General features: G+C 39.8%; 2 protein-coding genes across 3 annotated transcripts in view; one reads left to right on the forward strand and one right to left on the reverse strand.

Moving 5' to 3' along the window:
• The window catches only part of LOC131347131 (adhesion G protein-coupled receptor E5), a 23,812-nt gene extending 7,853 nt beyond the window's left edge, over nt 1-15,959 (forward strand). The window contains exons 2-18 of one of the 2 annotated variants that reach the window (XM_058381042.1): nt 5,109-5,189; nt 5,754-5,891; nt 7,569-7,706; nt 8,407-8,538; nt 10,023-10,154; nt 10,301-10,338; nt 10,422-10,523; nt 11,522-11,675; nt 11,769-11,885; nt 11,975-12,171; nt 12,267-12,443; nt 12,525-12,719; nt 12,803-13,020; nt 13,167-13,325; nt 13,419-13,590; nt 14,293-14,388; nt 14,519-15,958. In XM_058381042.1, the coding sequence (XP_058237025.1) occupies nt 5,109-5,189; nt 5,754-5,891; nt 7,569-7,706; nt 8,407-8,538; nt 10,023-10,154; nt 10,301-10,338; nt 10,422-10,523; nt 11,522-11,675; nt 11,769-11,885; nt 11,975-12,171; nt 12,267-12,443; nt 12,525-12,719; nt 12,803-13,020; nt 13,167-13,325; nt 13,419-13,590; nt 14,293-14,388; nt 14,519-14,563 (2,291 nt within the window). In that variant the 3' untranslated portion in view covers nt 14,564-15,958. Of the gene's footprint in view, nt 1-5,108; nt 5,190-5,753; nt 5,892-7,568; nt 7,707-8,406; nt 8,539-10,022; nt 10,155-10,300; nt 10,339-10,421; nt 10,524-11,521; nt 11,676-11,768; nt 11,886-11,974; nt 12,172-12,266; nt 12,444-12,524; nt 12,720-12,802; nt 13,021-13,166; nt 13,326-13,418; nt 13,591-14,292; nt 14,389-14,518 lie in introns of both variants that reach the window. The other variant, XM_058381043.1, reaches the window with a different exon arrangement.
• A 3,579-nt stretch (nt 15,960-19,538) lies between these two features.
• On the reverse strand, nt 19,539-21,816 carry LOC131347177 (E3 ubiquitin-protein ligase TRIM4-like). The gene is made up of 2 exons (XM_058381110.1): nt 21,395-21,816; nt 19,539-21,252 (listed from the first exon to the last, which is right to left on the reverse strand). The coding sequence occupies exons 1-2, from the start codon at nt 21,794-21,796 to the stop codon at nt 21,226-21,228; spliced, it is 429 nt and encodes a 142-aa protein (XP_058237093.1). The 5' UTR covers nt 21,797-21,816; the 3' UTR covers nt 19,539-21,225.
• Between the last annotated feature and the right edge of the window lie 1,464 nt (nt 21,817-23,280).

Here is a 23,280-nt window from a genome sequence, read left to right on the forward strand (position 1 = left end):
GTGTGTGTGTGTGTCTGTGTGTGTGTGTGTGTCTGCGTGTGTGTGTGTCTGTGTGTGTGTGTGTGTGTGTCTGTGTGTGTGTGTGTGTCTGTGTTTCTATTCAGCTCATTATGGAGAATTGTTACTGTTCCAGCGTCATGGGGAGTAAAGACATTTAGGGATAAAAATGAAAGGCACTAAAGTGTAGAGGAAGGCGGTATAACGAGGCTCGTTACACACTAATTACACACATTTTGGAAAGATTCAGTTCATAAAAGTAAAAGTCCTCAGAAGTCACTTTTGTCATGAAAAAGTGTTTACAAGGACAAACAAGTGCTGCAGTAGAATTCTTTTGTGTTTGAGTCATTTTTTTTGTCTTGTGTGTGTAATGTAGATTTCATTATTGTTCATAAAGTGCAAAAGGAATAACCCACTCACTCACACACACACACACACACACACACACACACACACACACACACACCTCTTTTACTTCCTGTGAGCTGTTGCCTCCGGTGAGTTAACTGCGTGCTCAGGCCTGAATGATAAGCTTTATAAACAAAGGAAAATGAATAAGGATTATATGGATCTGTGTGTGTGTGTGTGTGTGTGTGTGTGGGTGTGTGTGTGTGTGTGGTTGTACAGGATATACACACAGTTTTGAGCTCGTAAGGAAATGTATACAGTCCATTAAATGTATCTGTATGTTCCAAGTGAAGTAGAGATTAGAATTAACTACTTTTTCTTGACAGCAGTTTTCAGGAAGAAAACTCACGTGACATGTCATGGGATTTTGGGAGAGGGAGAGAGAGAGAGAGAGAGAGAGAGAGAGAGATAGAGATAGATAATACTAGCTAAATCACATGCTAGGTTTGAGTTAAAAGTTATCTGAAATTAACACAATGCTGATATGAGGCACTGTACTGCTTTTTTTGTTCAGAATGTTGCACAAATGTTATTTGTTAAACATTTCAGCCTGACCTTCTAACAAACTCCTTACTTCTTAACAATCTTCAATCTTCTTAACAAGCTTCAAAGATCGTTAACAGAAGCTCGTTAATATAAGCTATGTACACTTTGTGTTCATCATGACAATCATGACGGCTAGCTATTAGCATTCATCATGCTAGGTGCCGTCTGAGAGATTAGCAATAAAGCTGGTGTTAGTTAGTTTTAGTTAGTTAGGTTACGTTCCAGCCTAACCTTCTTACAAACTCCCTACTAATTAACAATCTGTTAGTATTCACTGTAATCTGGAACAAAAAATCATTCAATTCAATTTAAAAAACTTTATTTTAAGGGGGCAATTTAAGGCATGCAGAGTAGTTAAAAAAAATCAGTGCAAATACAAAATAAAATAAAATAACATAAATAAATAAAATACAATTGTTGTAATGATGATAAATGGAATAAGTCCATTAGTGCAAAAAGCTTTGAGTAAACATCTGTATAAAATATCTGTAAAAGTAAACATCTTGCTTAATAGCCACAAAACAAAAATAGAAAGATGAAGAAGAAAGATGATGAAGGTGTAATAGATGGAAGCATATATCAATAAATTAAACTTAAAGTGAGAATATTGTATGTAAACGTTGGTATGTGGCAACATTAGAGATATTGTATGATGAGTTATAGAATATCTACGCCAGACCCCCGTTTAAAGACTCGTGCTATCGTTTCTCACGGTTTGGTGCTGATGTGGGTTGAGGCTCAGGTTAACAGAGTTGACAGAACCATAAAGAGCCGTTCCACACGTCTAAATCTGGTAACGAATCAGCTCGAAAGACCACAGAGGCAGAAAAAGCCACAAAACCGTTAATTAAAAACCGTTAATAGCCACAAATTAATAATGTTATGACGACTGAGCGCGGTCCAGAGGCGCCTAGGACGTCACGTGGATCCGTGTCCGTCAGTGACATCACATCGTCGGGACGCCCTCGTTCCCGTGTAAGGAGCTGGAGAGGAAAAAGGAAGACGGGTTTCCCTCCGGAGCTCGGGTGCTCCTCGTGTCGGGTCCATACGAGAACTCAACAGGAAATAAGATACACAGCTGATCATTTATCATCATTCTCTAGTGCTTACACAACATTTAAGTGGCTTCTGCTCCTCAGTAACCTCAGAGTGCACTAACTTTTTATCAGATATGAGCCGTGTGTGTTCTGTTTTTTGTTGTTGTGTTAATTATAGCTGCGAAAAGACTTCTTTTCAGTTGCTGTTATTGTGGTTTCCTCTGGTGTCCTGGAGAGAAACTGTAGCTGAGCTTCTAGTGAAGGCTATTAATACACCCAAGGGGGTTAGTGTCAGCTTCCTGTGGACACGTTCAGTTAGGTGTTGATGTAGATCGGCCCCATATGTCTTTTATGTGACATAAATATAATATTAATAATATTTTCCATGTTATAGAACTTTTATCAGTGTTACTTCATTTTAAAGACAGAGCTCCAGTTCCAATGAGAGAGAGAGAGAGAGATTTATTCAGTCACGTCACAAAAATCAGCTTCTTTCAGGTTCTTAACTTTTGATTTCTCCTGCGTTCAGGACAATAAGTCAATCAGCCTCCAACAAACTTGCTCATTTCTCTTCACTTAAATCTATTCACTTAAACCTACACAATGCAAATGTTCAGTGTTTTAATGGAACAATAAAAAATTATAACACACAGATATAAGCAACTGATAATCACACAACCGTCAGCAAACTGTCTATTCAATCATCACATACACACACACACTGCGCTGACATGCCCATTTTAAATCTAACCCTTTTATCCAGTTAATCTGTGTGTGTGAGAGTCGCACTAAATCTTTCAGAAGGAGTTTTGGGGAAAAAACGCGTGTCGGGGCAGCAGACAGTTTTGTTGCTACATCGATGCATTTCACAATAACATGGCAGCTAGCAGAAAAGAGTTTCTCAAGGTTAGGAAAAGTGCCTTATTTATAGGAACTACACACACACACGCACACACACACACACACACACACAAACACACACATTTCCATCAGCACTTTTTATTCACTACATTTTTAAAATAAAATCACATCATTAACATAACTTGAATACGGATAAAATTGAAATTTTGGAGTGTATGTGTGTGTGTGTGTGTTTCCTGAGCAGAAAAGTAGAAAAATATACATGGAATCAGACATGTCTTCCATGTGTTGTGATGTCACACTCACTGGTTATGACATCACAGTTTTTCTCCCTTCAAAGTCAAATAACCACTACACACTAGAAACACTAGATTCTACTGGAACGCTAGCTTTTCAGTCTGTCAGTCAGGGGATACGGTACATACTTTAACAATTCTTTGTCCCATAATTTGTCATTTCATTAATGAAGCTTCACTACTGTGTGTGTGTGCGTGTGTGTAAGCAGCAGTGTCATGATCAGGTTATAAATACACACGTGGGAAGACGTATAGCTTCACGTTCAGAGGGAAGTGAAAAGAATAGACATAGAAGAGAATGAACAGAATGAGACGCTTCCATATGAAGACGGTTAGACATCAGGACTGAAAACAGGAAGTGAATCAGCACAGTGGACGCCAGGTATGACTCAGAGTCTCAAAGTTCATAACTATGATTATTATTATTATTATCATTATTATTACGCACCTATGTACTGATTCTATATACCAGTGAGTATATACCAGTAACAGAATACAGATACTCGCATAATTACCACCTGATTCATTTTATTAATGCCACTTTTCCTGTATTTAATGGCAAAAAAAGGTCCTTGCCTCTGTAGATGGTGAGTTTGAGTTCCAACGATGCCACGTGAGATGGTGTATGTGGGCAAAAAGTTGCTTTCCTCTAAGCGTGCTACAGCGTAATACACCACAACCTCATGCAGCATGATACTCAGTTTCACATCTCACACAGGAAGCACTTCATCTCGGACACCTTCCAGAAAAACCACCAAAACAAGCACAGATCCTGATTTCTGTCACATGATTGTTTACACAGCTGATTGTTTGCATAACGAGGTACCAAAGCAAAAAATTTTAAAGTGGCAGGGAAAAACTCCCTGAGATGAAATGAGGAAGAAACCTTGAGAGGAACCAGACTCAGAAGGGAACCTCATCCTCGTTTGGGTGACACTGGGCAGGAAATAACTGTAAATGTGACTAAATAATGCTTCATAAAGCTTTAAAGATTGTAAAAGAAAAACATACATAAGCTACGTACACTTCATGTTCATCATGGCGGCTAGCTATTAGCATTCATCATGGTAGTTGATGTTTGAGAGAATAGCAATAAAGCTGGTGTTAGTTAGTCGTGCATCTGGTTTTCTGGAACATTCTGACCTGATGTTCTCAACATGTTGTGCGAGTGTGAAGGATGCTCTTTGTGGCAGTTAAAGCCTCACTTCCTCTCTCTGTTGTTTGTTCTGAGGCAGCACCAACACTTTTACTGTGTGTGTGTGTTGCCAGAGAGACTGCAGAATGTGTGTGTGTGTGTGCGTATATGTGTGTGTGTGTTTAATGAGAAGTGAGACATGTCGAAAGTTCAGATGAGAAGTCTGACAAACATGAGAGTCTGATGTTTCTACCCACGGATTTATTTTTGACCAGCAGTAAGTTTCTAGCTACCGACGTAGATGAAAAAATAGAATAAAAAACTCTGGTTTTATATATATGATCTCTCAAGAAATGCCTATAGAGACATTGCCAATAAAGCTTGGAAGGAAGTATTGGAGATCATGTATGTTGTTAGCACACAGCTTGCTTACACTGCTAATCTAATCCTAAATCCTACCATCACCCGCTGATGGAAGGTACTTCGGTATATCTGTATGGGCTCCTCAAATAAGGAAGGTCAGTTCAGCTACACACACTACCAGGATGTAGCTCATGCATTTCAAATACAGCATATTTGCACACTCCCACACACTATAGACGTAGTGTAAAAACACAGATACATACTTACATGTGTATTCATGTGTGTGTGTGTCATCTTGCACACGTCCTTAACTCTTATCTGTATAATCTATTTACTGTGTCTATCGCTTCTTTCCCCAGATATGAATGCTCATGTGACAAATAAAGCCTTGAATCCCACGAGAGACGAGCTCTGAGATGTAACCGAGTTCCCGAGTGTGTGATCATGTCGTTTTCTCACTTTCAGGCCTGGTGCAGTTGGCGTTTCTTGGTGTAGCTGAATCCTCCTGTAACTATGGTTATCAGGAGTTCAATGGACAGTGTATCGGTGAGACACCTTAAAACGACGCTCTCATATACTCTCCCTGTCCACTTTATTAGGAACACCTGTACACCTGCTCCTTTATAAGCCAATCATGTGGCAACAGCTTAGTGTAGGTCAAGAGTATCAGTTAATATTCACCTCAAACATCTGAACAAGATATGAAGTTTTTAACTGTTGATAAGACGTCATCTGCTGAAGATCCCGTTCCAAGTAATAGGAATTCCAGGCAATTTCCTAGTTCGATTTCCTAGTTAGATATTGGGAAGCTTTAGTCGAGTGAAGAATTTGATTTTTCTGTTTCCTAAAATTGAAACAAATGAACAGTTTAAACCACAGCACACCTTAGTAATGTTAATGTTTATTATATATGTGATATTTTTGTTCCTAAACTTCATTTTTTTCTCCATATTCATATGTTCATGTGCGCTGTGCTCAATCCTTTGGGCCTCTAGTTTAATACCTCATTATCATTATATCTAATTATTATTTTCTAATGTTAACAAAAAAGAAACAAACCTTTCATCTGACTGTCTTACTGTTTCTTCTGGTTTTCTTTCTTTTTTTCAGATGAAGATGAGTGTGGAGAAGATCGTTGTGGTGAACACGCACTCTGTTTTAACACACAAGGGAGTTATTACTGCCAGTGTGAGAAAGGGTTCAGATCCCAAAACATAGCTTTCACAGCCACCAGTGGGCAATGTATAGGTGAGAGATTTCACACTTCCTCCTACACTGAGGACCACCAATTACTCACTTTACACAAAATACACTCATACATACACCACCAATCAGCCATAACATTATGAGCAGTGACCGGTGAGGTGAATAACTCTGAGTATCTCCTCATCATGGCACCTGTTAGTGGGTGGGATATATCAGGCAGCAGGTGAACATTTTGTCCTCAAAGTTGATGTTAGAAGCAGGAAAAATGGACAAGTGTAAGGATTTGAGCGAGTTTGACCAAAAGGGCCAAATTGTGATGGCTAGACCACTGGATCAGAGCATCTCCAAAACTGCAGCTCTTGTGGGGTGTTCCCGGTCTGCAGTGGTCAGTATCTATAAAAAGTGGACCAAGGAAGGAACAGTGGTGAACTGGAGACAGGGACATGGGCAGCCGAGGCTCACTGATGCATGTCGGCCCATGTTTTCCGATCCAACAGACGAGCTACTGTTGCTCAAATTGCTGAAGAAGTTAATGCTGGTTCTGATAGAAAGGGGTCAGAATACACAGTGCGTGTGCGTCTCTTACCTGGGGAACACATGGCACCTGGATGCATTATGGGAAGAAGGTGAGCTGGTGGAGGCAGTGTCCAGCTTTGGTCAATGTTCTGCTGGGAAACCTGCAGAACTGCTGCATCCATGTGGATGTTACTTTGACACGTAGCACCTACCTAAGCATTGTTGCAGACCATCTACACCCTTTCATAGAAACGGTATTCCCTGATGGCTGTGACCTCTTTCAGTCGTGCCACAAAGCAGAAATGGTTCAGGAATGGTTTGATGACCACAACAACCAGTTTGAGGTGTTGACCTCAGGGCCTCCAAATTCCCCAGATCTCAGTCCAATCCAGCATCTGTGGGATGTGCTGGACACACAAGTCCCATCCATGGAGGCCCCACCTCACAATTTACAGGACTTAAAGGATCTGCTGCTAACATCTTGGTACCAGATCCCACAGCACACCTTCAGGGATCTAGTGGAGTCCATGCCTTGATGGGTCAGGGCTGTTTTAGCAGGAAAAGGGGGACCAACACAAAAATAGGCAGGTGGTCATAATGTTATGGCTGATGGGTGTATATTTTTCCCTTTCCTGCATATATAGAAGTAAATTCTGTTTTATGTAAATTCTATTTCCATTCTAGGTTTAAAGGTATTTTCTATATCTCCATATAGACAGTAAAAAAAATGCATTTCACTGCATGCTGTATTGTGTATGGTTATGTAGGGGTCCAATAAGATTTGAATTAGAATTTATATATTTATCCCACAGCCCTGCAGACTTCTGGAGTCTGATTGTTCAGAAGGTGTTGATTAATGTTCTGTAACAGCAGCGCTGACAGTAGCGTAGCTGCAGATCACAGGTTTATATTAATTCCAATACGGTATTGTTTCTATAGTAATAGCTAACACACAGGAAATTGTACAGAGCGCAATCTATATATAGAAAAAATATTTAATCACTGATTAGGTGATTAAGTTAAATTGTTTGTTAGTAGATATGACAGTCTCCAGTGTCAGTATCACTTTAGTTACTGAATAATATAAATTAGAAGTTTAGAAGTATTGAATAATTAATTATCCAATTAGCCATCATTGTGATGTGTTTAGTCACTGTTCTGCCCTCTACACTGTTTTATTCCCTCTCTTCTTTTATTCCTCAGACATAAACGAGTGCACAGTGAACGCTACCAGCTCTTGCCCTGAGAATTCAGAGTGTAAAAACACCATTGGTTCTTTCCAGTGTGTGTGTTTACCTGGGTTTCAGGATAAAAAAGTAGGATCTACTTACACCTGTGCAGGTAAGGAAACTGTCCTGACATTCAATAACATGTTGATTAAAGATAATTAAAGGTTATTAAGCCTTTCTGACTTGTAGCAGCTGATTGACGTGCTCATCATCTGAGTAACACAAACCACTGGTGGTTTTTTTGGACTCAGTAGAAAAGAAAATGATAGAAACCATCCATGGAGAAACAGAATATTTAAGATTATGTATAATACAATTTTCATATTATATAATTTTTGATCATTGTTTTATACCTCCAAATAAATTCATATTATAGAAAACAATAATACAAAAGAAACCTTGACATGTTGTTTATTTCTGTTTTTCCTGAAATGAATGTCAGCAAATTTATTGATTACAAAATAATTATTATAATTTATTTCATAGTTTGTGTGTTCAAATGTAAATCCTTCTGTAAAATGCATTTACTAAATGACTAATTATGGCTTAATAAACTAATCAGACCTGACCTGCTTGCTCAAAACAGCTTTTTGCCTTCATCTGTAACATACATTTTCAACATTAACACAATAACCAGTTTATCAACTAATAAACATCTAGTGTGTGTGGGTGTGTGTGTGCATGTGTCCACATGCATGCAAGTGTTTTTGCTTTGTTTATACATGCCCATGGATATGGATGATTGTATACAAGTATATGTGTGTGTGTGTGTGTGTGTGTGTGCTTATGCTTTTTGTATATATCACCTGCAGACATTGATGAGTGTGTGTCAATGCCCACTCTGTGTGGACAGCATGGTGTGTGCAGAAACACACTTGGCACATTCACCTGCTTATGTCCCACGGGGTTTCGTAACCAAGGCAACAGCCACACCCCTTGTGAAGGTGAGGTTATTAGGAACACTAAATTTGCTTTCATCCATAGCCATGCTAACCACTGTACACTAACTGACATACACAAAAGTCATGGCCTGACCCCTCAAAACCCAAGGACAAGTCTCTGATCACCGGGATCCAGACTGAGATGAAGACCGTGATCAGGATGAAACAGACCAAGACTCCAGATGTAAACCAGACCTTAAAAATCATTAAAACCCAGAACCAGATGAAAGGACAAAGACTGAGGACCAAGAACCCACACCAGATCTCTCAGCACCAATCTCTAAGCCCCATACTTATAAGAGGACTCTTGGCAACTGATGCACCATTCTCAATCATACTCTGAATACTGAGCCCCATACCAAATCTCTGAGCACCAGTCAAAAACTGTGAAAATAAATCCTAGCTCAAGACCGAGACTTTAAGTACTGAGACCCAGCCCAAGGCTCTAAACACCGATATCCACTCAAACTCTTGACAATAATGACCTAGCCCCAGAACAGACTGCAAACACTGAGTCCTTGACTGAGACCAAGACCAGGATACTAAACTAAAAACCAAAAAATTAAGAGTCTGAGAAATGACACCTGAACTCTGACCATTGAGATCTGGAGCCAAACTCTGAACACTGAGATCTTTTCCTGAACTAAGGCTCTGTGCAGACCAAGACCCAGACCAAGACCCAGACCAAGAGGTTAAGCTATGTTTTCCAGACCCAGATCAAGACATATTTTGAGACCTGAGCTCCAGAACAAGACTCAGTGTCCTAAGATACAGACCTTGAAGACTGAATCCCAGATCGAAACCCACGTGTAACTACTGAACCCTGACCCTGAGCACTGAAACTATTAACTGTAGACAAGAACCAAAGACCAAGATCCAGACTCTGAGCCATCATATAAAGATACCATCCCAGACAGACTCAGAGCATCAGATCTAGTTTAGGTCCTTGAGTACTGAGATCCATAAGAATTATCTGAGTATTAAGATGCAGAAATAATAATTGTGACATAGATCAAGACTCAAACTCATACCAGAACCCTTACAACCAAGACCAAGGCTGTGAACACAGAGGTCAAGACCAAGATGAGGATTCTGCTTAATGATCTCCTGGTTAAGACTTTGACTATTAAAAACCAAGATCAGGAGCAATACTCTAAGAAAGAAACCTAGTCTTAAACTAAGATTTTTAGCAATCAGCACAAAGACCATGACCAAACAACTGAGAAATGCCCCCTAGAACCACACTCTGGACACTGAGACCCATCAAGTCAAGAAGAGCCACACTCTAGACACGCACATTAGACCTGGTCCAAAAATTTGAAGAACTAGACCAAGACAAGTTTTTGTTGTCTTCATGTCAAGACCACAACCATGAAAATGCAAACACACACACACACACACACACCAACTTTGGCCTCTTTTTTATTGCATGCTTTCACCACGCAGAAATGCAGCAGCATAATTTAACAAACTGCTTTGTGTCTTAGATATTGATGAATGTGATGGGGCAGAACATGTGTGTGGTGAAGTTGGCAACTGTTCCAACAGTGAAGGGAGTTTCTATTGCCAGTGTAACCCTGGTTACAGTAACTATGGAAACAATCAGACTAAATGCACAGGTGAGAGAGAATATAACTCATAAAGAACCATTCAAAGCTGTAACTTACTGCATGTAGTTAAATCATCTAATAACGTATTACTCTAATCTCTAAAGTTTAAATCATCTAATAACGTATAACGTGTGTATGTGTGTGTGTGCGTGTAGAGTTGAACTGTAACAGACTCAACACCACATCTGAAAAGGTAAACATATAAACTGTCTACTAATTGTACATTAATCAATGAATAATAAAAAGAAAAATATCCAAATTTGGTGTCATTTGCAGTCTGTGGCCATGATGGGCAGTTTGTTGGATCTGTACATGACTAGTTGTGAGTCATTAAGTGGTTCATCGAGGGAACTGCGCACAGGAGAAACATTACTGGAGGTACACACACACACACACACACGCGCACACACACGCACGCACACACACACACACGCACGCACGCACACACACACACACACACGCACGCACAAGCACACGCACGCACGCATGCACACGCACACACACGCGGACGCACACGCACACTCACGCACGCGCACGCACGCACACACACACACACACGCGCGCACACACACGCACACACACACGCACACACGCACACGCACACACGCACACACACGCGCACACACACACACACACACACACACGCACGCACACGCACACACGCACACACACACACGCACACACACACACACACACACGCACACGCACATTTGTCACTCACAGTGATCCACTATATGTATTTATTATGATTCAAACATTACATCACATCATCACAGTCCAAACTGTATATGAGAGTATTAGAGGGTCCACAACTGTTTTTGAAGTTAGCCACTAATAGAGCATTAACTCTGTGCATGACATCACATTTTTAGTGGTCCAAACCTATATGTGACATCATAAGATGATTCAAACCCAATTGTGGTGTCACCAGAACGCCGATATCACATTATATTGTGTAATCATTTGTGAAATCATTAAAAGTTTATCAGTATTAAAAGTTAAACGTTTTACAAGAATCCATTGTGATATATTCTTGAGTAAAGGGTCTAAAGTTACACATGAAATCAATAAAAGGTTCGAACTCTTGTGTTACTCCATGAGAAGGTACAAATCCCGCTTTGATGTTATTCCAAGGGTTCACCATTTTCGTGACATCATTAGAGGTCCTAATCCGATTAGGTCAAATCAGATTAGCTGGTGGTCCAGTCGCCTGTGCAACATCATTAGAATCTCATCACCTGTATATGATGTCATTAGATGCCAAACCTGTTTGTGATGTCATCATAGACCATCAGGTTTCCATCAGGTGTATAAACACACACATATGCACCAAGCATCATCATGAGTGTACTCAATGTCCATGTGTGTTTCCTCAGAATCTGCTGAATGTGACAGGTGGTGTGTTATCAGGTGGGAACCTAAACTCCAGCTCCTCTTTGAGTGTGTTTTTTGGAGCAGTGGAGAATACAATGAGGCTCATCGCACCTCAACTCAACAAACAGACAACCAGGATGGACAATGGGGACACGGGTATACACACACACACACAAGCTGCGAGCTCAGTGTCTTTACCAGTGAGAAATGATGCATGTCAAGAATAAACCATGTTCTGATGATTTTCAGAGGCTTGGCTAACAGTCAGAAAGGATCAGGTCCCACCCACTGGACCAGTCATACTGGACGCGGACACTGTACAGCTTAACACGAGCTGGAAAACAGCAGTGGGAGCTAATTACCCAGGTACACAGACACACACACACACACACATAAACATCATAAACAACTACTCTGGATAAACAGTAATCTTTGTAATAATTTTTTTTATTCAGGGTTTGCTTTTGTGGCATTGGTCAATTATAAAACCCTAAACTCCACCAATGTGTCGCCTCCGGTGAGCACAGACACAGAAACATCGCACGAAAACACCACTTACCTACTCAACTCTCAAGTGGTGACGGCACTCGTCAGTAACAAGGACACACACTCTCTGCCTGAACCCGTCACACTCACCTTCAGACACAAGAATGTAAAGGAAAACACTGCACTTTACACAACACTAATTTAAGGAATCACTTGTGAGAAAGAATGCTCATTTTCTCAACTTATTTCTCTTTGCTGTAGGCTGCAGAAGTGTCCAAGGGCCTGAACTTCAGCTGTGTGTATTGGGCTGAGGCCCAGGATGGAGGGGTGTGGTCAGGGAAGGGATGTGTGAAGGCTGTGTTTAATTCCACCCATGCTGTGTGCTCCTGGAGTCACCTGAGCAGCTTCGCTGTTCTAATGGCCCTCTATCCCTTTGAGGTAGGAACAGATTTTACTGGATCAGGATCTAGAACTTATTTTGTGATAATGGCTCTAATTGATCTCTCTCTCTCTTTCTAGGACACATTCGAGCTGGTGTGGATCACACGAGTTGGTCTCACCCTCTCCATCATCTGCTTATTCTTCTGTATCCTGACGTTCTTGTTCTGTCGTTCCATCCAGGGAACACGAACGACAATACACCTCCACCTGTGTGTGTGCCTCTTCATTGCCAACATCATCTTTCTCTTCTTCATATCCAAGACTCAGAACAAGGTTTGTGTATGTCCTTGAGGAAAACAGCCTGCAGCTGAAGCATCCAATAAATGATTGTTTCCGTTTCTCTTTCTCTCATGAAGGCTGGTTGTGCTTCGGTTGCGGCACTCCTACACTTCTTCTACCTTGCTGCCTTCTCCTTCATGCTGCTAGAGGGAGTGCAGCTCTACCGCATGGTGGTTCTGGTTTTCCACACCACACTCCACCAACTCTACCTGTATGCTGTGGGATATGGTGTTCCTCTCGCCATTGTCATCATCTCAGCCATCGCCTTCCCCTCTGGATATGGCACCACACGCTAGTGAGTGTCTTTGTGTTTGTGAGACACAGAAAGAACATTTACACACACAGTCAGATGGATATAAATGTGAAGATTACAAAATGAGTAGGATAAGTAAAAAACGTTTGTTTTGCTTTCTTTAACTGTTTGTGTGTTTGTGTGTGTAGCTGCTGGCTCTCTCTCGACAAAGACTTCATCTGGAGTTTCTTTGCACCAGTCTGCATCATCATCTTCCTCAACAGCTTTTTCTTTGTAGTTACCGTCTGGAAACTGGTCGAAAAATTCTCCAGCCTCAACCCAGACCTCTCCAAACTAAAAAGACTCAGGTGTGTGTGAGAGTGTTTACCAAACCAAGGCCTCTAGATTAATATAATAGCTCTTTTAATAGTTCACTCTTCTCTTTGTGTTTTTCTTCGTAGGGGGTTCGTGCTGACGGCTGTAGCTCAACTGTGTGTGTTGGGTGGGATGTGGGTTTTTGGTTGCTTCCTCTTTCAGGAAGAGGGGACCCTGGTGATGGCATACCTCTTCACTCTGTTTAACAGCCTGCAGGGGGTGCTCATCTTCATCATGCACTGCCTCATGAGCAAACTGGTGAGGCACCACATTGACAGTGACTGGGGAATTATTGTGTATTGTACTGCAGCTAAACAATTCTATAGCTACACCAACTTTTAACTTAACATTAGTAACCTTATTCTCATTAACACTTACCTCAACCTCAGTAACCTCAACCCTGTCTTGCGACCCTGACTTTAACCTTAGCAACTCTAACTGTATGCTCACTAATCCTCACTGTAACCACTTCACTAATCCATCTCAGTAATTCTCCAACTGCAAAAACATAACCTTAATCTCAGTAGCCCATCTCTCAAGTAACCTCAACATCAGTAATCACCTCAACATCAGTAATCACCTCAACATCAGTGACCTCAACATCAGTAATCACCTCAACATCAGTAATCACCTCAACATCAGTAATAACCTCAACATCAGTAATCACCTCAACATCAGTAATCACCTCAACATCAGTGACCTCAACATCAGTAATCACCTCAACATCAGTAATAACCTCAACATCAGTAATCACCTCAACATCAGTAATCACCTCAACATCAGTGACCTCAACATCAGTAATCACCTCAACATCAGTGACCTCAACATCAGTAATCACCTCAACATCAGTAATCACCTCAACATCAGTAATCACCTCAACATCAGTGACCTTAATATCAACCTCTGTAACCCAAACTTTAACAATAACCTCTGTAACCATTTCTCTGTTGTTCCTGCCAGGTGAGAGAGGAATATAAGAAACTTTTTGGCAGAATGTGCAAATCACAGAAGAAGAGATATTCTGAATTCAGCACCAATCAGTCCAGTAACAGTCAGGTATGGTCTCTTGTGTGTGTAAAATATTCCATGGTCTTTTTCATTGTCAATGGTGTTTCCCAAACAACTTTGCATTGTACGTTTCTACATGGCCACGTTAATGACATTTGAACTTTGACCTTTTTTTCAGCGGCCTCTCCGGAGCGCTCCAAGCACAGGAGAATCACAGATATGAAGACAGACACCATTTCAAGTTGCATTTGACTTTTCTGCAGCAGGGGGACTTGTAGAGAGACAGTAGAAAGATTCATAAGAGCGACGCACCTTTTCAGTCTGGCTAATGGACACAGCCATGGAACAACCCACCGAATCTATTCAGTCAATGGGAACTGATCTACCAGTGCTTATTTTTTTTCATCCAGCAAAACAGGAAGCGTTTATGCTAATTCTTCCACTCAACGAATTGCAATGGCTACTAGCTTTACATGCAAGTGAACAAAAGAGAGATTCTTAAGGTTACTATTTTCACCAATAGAGGGAAAAATCGAAATCATGTTTATTATGTCCATAATAAGACAGAGGTAAGCTGCATAAGAATGACCTCTTCTTCTTCTGACCTCTTCCTAAAAAATCTGTGATTCACTTTCCACTCATCTGTGGTTAAAACAAGAAAAGGTACTTTATAGTGACAAAGAAAAATCCAACAACATTAAGCTTTTAACTGCTTAATAAACATATGTATTTATTTTATATAAAAAATTGCAAATTTTACCAAGTTTCCACCCATCCAACCGTTAATTTGCTAGCTAGCTAAGACCCAAAAGCACAATGAGGACTTGAGCCTGTGCTTTTCTGCTCCATGAACTGTTGGGAAAGTTTATGTAAAATGTATGTAATGTTATTATAAAACCTGCATCTTCTGATTTTTTAAATTGTTTTGCGTAAGTCCGTTCCTTGTGAGCACAAACCAGTTAAGATCTTCTTAAATGGTTTGTTTATCATGAATAGTATCTTTATCTAGTATCCGAGGTGCAGTAGGGTTCAACTAGAGTCAGCGTCATGGGTTAGTTGTTGAGATGAAGACGTACAGTGGTGTGCTTCAGTGGTGTCATACAGTATGATGGAATTGAATATGGTGTCAAAACTAATTGAATAAATGAACCAAATGCCATGTGGGCAGGATATTTCATTTTTGTTCTCTGTGAGGATTTTCTTCTTTTTAAATATTAAGTTAAATTGAATTGATTACTTTTTGATAATGGATAAAATTAAATATAAAAAAAGTTCTTGATCGTGGACATTTGGACCCTGCTGTATGCACAAAGAAACTGATTTTTTTTAATCAGCGAGCACTTTTATTCTTATGTCTTGAGCTTTGTTTATAGTTTTACATCTTATGAATGTGTAATTTACTTTATAGTACTTTTTTATATAAAAGTTTTATATCTTTTGATTTGTTTTTAGATTTTGAGTATTTTTATATATTTTTTTCTTGCTTTGTTGCACCATTGTGTTAAAAAATCTTTTGAGGTTGCACTCTTAAATAAGCTCAGGGTGACACAAGGCCCTGATTTGGTACTGATGCATTCTCCAGTCTTAATAAAACACACGATACTGCACTTTCATTGTCTCCTTTTTGCTTTTCTCATTTGGTTGGTTAACGTCACCCCACTTGTGAAATGACATGGTTGCTTTCGGGTGTGTTTCAACCACTCGAGGAGACTTAATCGGGTGGGTCAAAGCAGTAAAACATGGGAAGCAGGATGGGGAACGTATAAACATATTGATTAATAGCATTGCTCAAGGAGTTCTAACATTGGTACTATAGCTCTGGATGACTGCACCTTCTGTTTTATTTCTGTGTCTCATTTCTGTTTCTACCCTGAAGATGATCATTTTCTATAATCTCTAAGTCTTTTATTTCTCTTACACCACAGCAATATCCAACAATAATCATTTACAGTACATCTATAGTTATAGCAACGTATGTCAGCAATTTCAAACTTGGTGCTAATGAGTATTCCAGCAGAGAAGATACACAACATATACAACAGAGAGTTAGACAGTGCAGTGGTGGTGATGGTGTGAGCATGAAGGTTTGGAAGCTGGACTGTTTGAGCAGGTGAGAAACCTGGACAGACTAAAGAATTAAAGTGGTGCTACATCGCTCTCTTTAGGTAGATAAAGGCTAGGATTAAATCACACTGCACCTCTATGAGCAGCTAGTCAAACAGCATTGTGGGTAATGTAAGAAAACCAAAAAGAAAAGAACTGAAATTTAATTAGAAATCAGATCTTGGACATTGTAAAGGATCACACGTTAATTATAAAGATTAATATGTAATGCCAATGAAGTAAATAAAGATTATAAGTCTGCCACCAATCCATTGAGTGCTAACATGTTCTCTAATTATCAACAGATAGGATGAGTTGAAAACTAACAGGCTAATCATAATCTGAAGAAAAAAAAACTCCAAAGATTTTATACAAATATCTAGGAAAAGTAATATGAACAGTATAGTGGAACTGTAAAAGTCACGGCTTGGCTGATTACACCAACCCTTAGGATGGTAAGATTTTCATTGGGTTTTGGCTCAGTGGCACAAAGCAAGGGTACATTTTCTCAGTAGGTAATGTATATATGTATGATTTCGTCGTGACGTTAGTGTCAGGATCACTGAAAACCACCTGGTGTTTGTTCATGTCCAATAAAACACACACTTTCTTAATCTTGGGTGTGGCTGAGGTCCAAGAGCATGTATGCTTAATGCAAGATATGAAGAATGAACAGCTGGATAAATTTTGCAATTTTATAGCGGATTCAGGAACAACTCCCAAAGCCCAGTGTTCGCAGGCTTCCAAATCCACCTGCCAGGTGTGCACTCCTGAGCTGAAGCCTTCTGAGCCCAGAATGCTGCAGAAGCATTTTTCAGGAGAGTTCAGTAAAACCGGACCTGAATATAAAATGCTTGTCAAATTTGTAGATACAGCAAGGTGAGTTGTTTTGCTATTGGGGTCCAGAATTACTGGATCTAAAAAACCAAACAGACCAAAGAGCAGAAGCTTGTTATATAATTTCGACATTAAATGTATAATAGGTATAATATCTCAGTTATATTATTTATTTGCATTTGAGCGTAATGGCTACATTTACATATAGCTTTCCTTCAGTCCTAGTGCTATGGAAGAAAACAGCTGAGAAATATGCAGCATTTAAACTGTAAACATTTAGGCCTTAGCACAAAGGTCTATGTTTGGGTGAAACCCAACACCATGAAAACACCATTGTCATAGGTGGTAATGAAATGGTGGTGGTGGTGGTGGTGGTGGTGCTAGTGATAAAGTAATGGTACTGAAGTAGTGGTGGTGATGAAGTGGTAGAGGTGGTGAGGTGATGATGAAGTGATGGTAGTGAAGGTGGTGGTGCTGGTAATACAGTACTGAAGTAGTGGTGGTGATGAAGTGGTAGAGGTGGTGAGGTGATGATGAAGTGATGGTAGTGAAGGTGGTGGTGCTGGTAATACAGTACTGAAGTAGTGGTGGTGATGAAGAGGTGGTAATGAGATGATGGTAATGAAGCAGTGGTGGTGGTGAAGTGATGGTACTGAAATGGTAGTGATGAAGATGGTGAAGTGATGTTGGTGATAAAGTAGTGGCGGTGAAGCATATATTACATTGTAGAGATGGTTTTCCAGAGACTGGAAACGGGTGAAGTTTGAAGGCAAAAGATTAGGTAGTGCAATATAATAATCTATATATACATGTATGTATATAGGCACAAGTGCAATACTGTTACATCTTATTTCATTGACCCACACTTCATACCTTGCTCCTGAGCTGCACATTTTGCGTGTGTAAATGCCTCCTGTACACGAGTACCCTATTTGTATTTCCACCCTGCTTATATCTATACTTCTACATTTTAATTTATGTCTGTGTATTCTCCAGCACCAAAATAAATTCCTTGCATGTGTGAGCATACTGTACTCGGCAATAAAACACATTCTGATTCTGAAAAGATTAGGTATTAAGATTTCAATTACAAATCCATTTCAATTCAAGGTTGTAACACAAAATGTTGTAATAAAAAACATAAATATTAAACATTCCAAGAAATATATTTGTGTTCATTCACTTACAGAAAGGACAGATGTGCTGCATCTTCAACCACACTTTGAAACTCAGATTCCCTATGTGTTTAGCCACATCAATGCCTAATGCCTGGGTCAAGCTTTGGATCTGGGAGTGTGATCTTAGATCTGAAACACACACACACACACACACAGAGATAGGTACATATAGGACTTGCAGATTAGCAACATCGTTCAGCCTTAACTACATCTGCTAGTCCAACTAGTTATGCTGAATTAGTAAATAACAGAAGCTGGAACTAAATAAACTCAAACACTATTTAGAAATGATAATACTATATGGAGAGTAGAACAGAAGGTGGATACTATTCAATGTTACAAAAATGTAACAAAAAAAAGTAATATTTAGTTTATTATAAAAACTTATAAAGCTAATATATAACCAAAATTGTATAAATTGACATAATCATGGACACCAAGCTCTTTTCCCAGCCAGCACTGACATGTGAGAATCATGAAGTTTACCTCTCCTCTGTTTCTCTAAAATTCTGGAAACAAAAAAAAAGAAAACAGGCTTTATAATTAACCTCCTATTCTTATGAGAAGTGTACATCTGAAAGCATCAGATAAATTGCATACATGTAAGAAAAGACTCTCGTCATGACCCAGAGTGTCCTTAATATTTTGGATTTGTTGAGATAAATGAGTGTGCAATCTGTCAATTTCTGCAATCTTCTCCATAACCATGTCCGTTTTCTTCTTCCTTTCATCTCTCAGTGCAGATAATCGAGCTTCCTCCTCCTCTGTGATGAACTGATAAAGCTTTTTAAACTCATTCCTTATCTGCATCTCAGTCTGCTGGCCCTGAGACTGAGAAAGATAAGACTCTGGGTTTTTTCTCACATAGTGCCATATTTTATAATAATATTTCATAACACAAATATCAAATACCTCGAGGTTTGCAGCAGTGCTGGCAAAGGCAGACCTTCTAGTAATCAGGGCTTTCAGCTTGCACTCAAACTCCTTTAAAGGTTTCTGTAGTTTATTCTGAAAAGGAAGGTGTACTTTGTATTAGTTTTTATTTATATTATTTGTATTATTTTACACTTGGTATAAAACTATATATCACTTTGAATAAACAATTTGTAGCACATCTACATGCAGTAAATATCTCATTCTAAATAATAGCCTCCATTCTTCTGGAAGTCTTTCAACTAGATGTTGCAATATAGCAATATAATCCAATTTGGCAGGCAGAGGCAAAAACGGTAACAACAGGCAGAGAGTCCAAAAAACAGAAGATGAATCTGTAATGCAGACATGAGCGCTTTCCCAAACTTCTCAGCTCAGCTGGAACCAGTCATCCACAGAAACTACATCTGAGGGCTTCCTGGACCATGGGAGCTGGTAGCTCAGAATGCACTGGAAGGAAGTGAGCCCAGTCAACGAGCAGGTGAAGGAGTTTTCGACATATTCTGCCCCCGGCAGGCACTCACACTAATGGAGCTGGTCCTGACTGCAGTACAACCTCAAGTAGTGGCCCAATTCTTAATTTTGGCATTCCACCTGGCCATGAGCTTGTGGATGGTAGCCAGAGATGATGTTGATCCCGAGCTGCTTGCAAAAAAACTCCCCAAACCCTCAAGGTAAACTGGACCCCCCGATCTGACACAATATCCTTAGGGAGGCCGTATAATCATAAGACATGGTTGACTAAGGCTTTAGCAGTGTCCATGGCAGTGGGGAATACCTTCAGGCATAGCAGCCTGCAGGCCTTTGAGAAGTGATCCACGATAACCATTATGGTTGTATGGCCTTGGGAGTCTGGCAGGTCTGTGACAAAGTCTACTGTGAGATGCAACCAGGAGCTTTGAGGCATGGGTGAGGGTTCAAGGAGTCTGGCAGCTGTCGTGGTGTCCTGTCTTATCCACCCGCTGGGTACTCAAACACATTGCGAATTTACTGGGTGAAGTACAAGGAGGAAGTGTGCACCTGAATATCATTATCCCAGACTGCCACAGCCCAGTCCAGAGCTCTCCTGGTGAGTAGAGACCTTAGGAAAGCACACCTGGTGGCCTCCTCTCCATAGGCCTCAGGCTGATGAGTGAATTAAATCACGTTTCCCTTGTCGCCATCCATATGAGTTAGTAAGTATCCTGTAACGTGGAGGCTGACACTTGGATAGTTTAAATCATATGCAGAGTTTTATTGAAGGACTTAGCATTATAATCCACTTCAACAGGCAGAGGCAAAAATGGTAACAGGCCAACTTAAGATCAATCTGCTATGCAAACAAATCTATAACACAACTGAAAAGCGCAAAGATCCAAAGACAGGAACAAGGTCATACACATGAGAAATAATGGCAGAAAACAATACATGGCTTGGTAATACTGTCAGGACAAACAAAACAAAACATCAGTGTAAATGCAGAATAAACTGGTAGTGCTTCTGTAACCCGGAAGTGGTTAGTACTCGGGGGAGGGTTCCCTCTGGTGGCTTTGAGGTGGAACTTCGGTTGGAGCCTTTACAAGCATGACTGGAAATTTCTGTTCATTCAGCCCCATTAGTGATCTCAGTTGCCCAACCCTATGGTTATATAATCCTACATTTTAATGTTGTACAAAGACAACCAACGCAATTGTGTTAAGACCTTGTGTCATGGGGAAGGACCACATGCAAATAAAATAAAAATAAAAAAAATCAGGCATGATAAGTGGTTAAGGCTCTAAGTTGTTGATCAGAAGGTTGTGGTACAAACCCCAGGACCACCAGGCTGCCACTGTTGGGTCCCCAAGCAAGGCCCTTAACCCTTTCTGCTCCAGGGGCTGGCCTATGAAAAGAAAGAATTTTCACAGTGCTACAAAATATTGCTTTTTAAAAATACAAGCTGTTTCTAATTAACAGGATATAAATCATACAAAAAAGTTTTATTCTAAAGTTCATACTAAAAGTTATCTAGGTTTATACATTACCCTGTGTTCCTCAGCTGCTTTTTTGATGGAGCAAAAGTTGTGGTCTTGATGCTCCTGAGACACACATTCCATACACACCAGCTTCTGGTCATCTGTGCAGAAGAGCTCATGCTTTGAACCATGGACACCACAGAGCACACCTTGATTTTCTGCCGATATCCTGCGTCTCTTCTCCTCCATGAAAGACTCGCACACGCTCTTAAGAGCCCGATTTTTCAGTGGAGAGTATTTTGTAACATGTCTGCAGAGTGGACATTCCTTCACCACCTTCTGACACCAGGTTACCTCGAGACAATGCTTGCAGAAACTGTGACTACACTGCAGAACCACTGGATCCTTAAAGATTCCAAAACAAATACAGCATTTCAGGTTTTCTTCCAGGTCAGTGTGAGGTGAAGCCATGACTGCTTCTTCTGGTTCTTGGTCCCAAGATGGATCTGTTTATTATTTCCTCTGCTACAGGCTTTGCTTTAAGAGAAATGAAACTGAATGTTTTTAGGATTTGTATTTGCTTTGCAAATGGTGCAGAGAGAACCTAAAAGAGGAGTTTCACTTTTAGGCTACTGGAATCACACACCAAGCTGTTAGAAGTATTAAACAATGCACTTACCCTTACCCAGCATACCCAAAGAATTCAGATACAAAACAATCAGAGTGATACACAAAACTGTGCAACATTGTTCACTCTTCCACACTACAATCTTTAACCTGTGATTAACCTGTAACCTGCATTTACAATACTAGTATTAATGGTCATATATTTAGTTCGGATTTTACATGCAACTAATTAATCAATACAAATTCTTTGTAGAAACTTTTCTAATCATATTAGAACTGAGGGCATGAAGCCTTTATCATCACCACATATACATTACAGCACAGTGGAATTCTTTTCTTCGCATATGTTGAAGGGTCCGAGGTGGAACTCCACCAACAGTGGAGCTTGGTGGTGCTAGGGCTTGAACCCTGATCCTCCGATCAACAACCCACAGCCTTAACCACTTCCCCAAAGCTTAAAGATTAGTGTGAAGTGGTGAGTACCTATTTTACTTTATTATTACAATGTTCCACTTTAAACATAGAAATTAAATATAAACTAACTAAGTAAACCCTACCATAGTCTGATACGCACAGACTCAAATCGCACATTATCAAACCTAAAAGCATCAAATAAACCATTCATTTTAAATATGTAAACCATGATTTTTCAATAAATAAAGGCTCTCTTCTAGTTTTAGAAGTTTAGGTTACAACTGATTAAACTCTTAAACTATATGCAATAAATAATAATAAATAAAGTTTTATTGTTGAATGTAACAATTTTGACAAAAATATTTGTCAGAATTGTCAGATCAGATTCATACCCAGAGAGAGAGAGAGAGAGAGAGAGATAGATAGATAATCCCAGAGGGAAATTCACAGAGGGAAATGATGTGCCCTTAAAATAGATGCCAGTGACAGTGAGGCAAAGATTCATGTGATACTCACGTGAGTACACTCACTCATTTCACTGTATAACATACATTCTAACTGGCTGCGCATACAGAATGAAATGTTTTCAGTTACGAAATTGTTTCCAGAAGCACTAATTAAATTTGTACAAGCAGTAAAATTGCTGAACCTGTGGTGCCCGGGCCCGCAAATTGCTTCCTGCAGATTTACATATATTTAGCAGATGTAGTATAGTAGAAATGTGCATCAAGACTGTGCAAGAGCCAACAACATAATAGTGGGAGTTCATTTATTCCTCCATATCCTGTAGTGGTGCTGTATTTAAAAACACTTGTTATATTTTGAAAAATAGAGCATATTATACAATTTTATGAGTGAGTGTAAACAAAAATAACAAGTGGTGGTGTGTGTGTGTATCATCTCATTAACAGAAT

This window comes from Hemibagrus wyckioides, linkage group LG26 (assembly GCF_019097595.1).
Source record: "Hemibagrus wyckioides isolate EC202008001 linkage group LG26, SWU_Hwy_1.0, whole genome shotgun sequence".
NCBI classification, from domain to species: Eukaryota; Metazoa; Chordata; class Actinopteri; order Siluriformes; family Bagridae; genus Hemibagrus; species Hemibagrus wyckioides.

What these genes read in the sequence shown, in the direction of transcription:
- LOC131347177 (XM_058381110.1), bottom strand. Translation starts at nt 21,796, where the DNA reads ATGGCTTCACCTCACACTGACCTGGAAGAAAACCTGAAATGCTGTATT. An exon ending in AAGCAGCTGAGGAACACAGG is followed by an intron (nt 21,253 to 21,394) that starts GTAATGTATAAA and finishes TTCTTTTCATAG; the next exon opens with GCCAGCCCCTGGAGCAGAAA.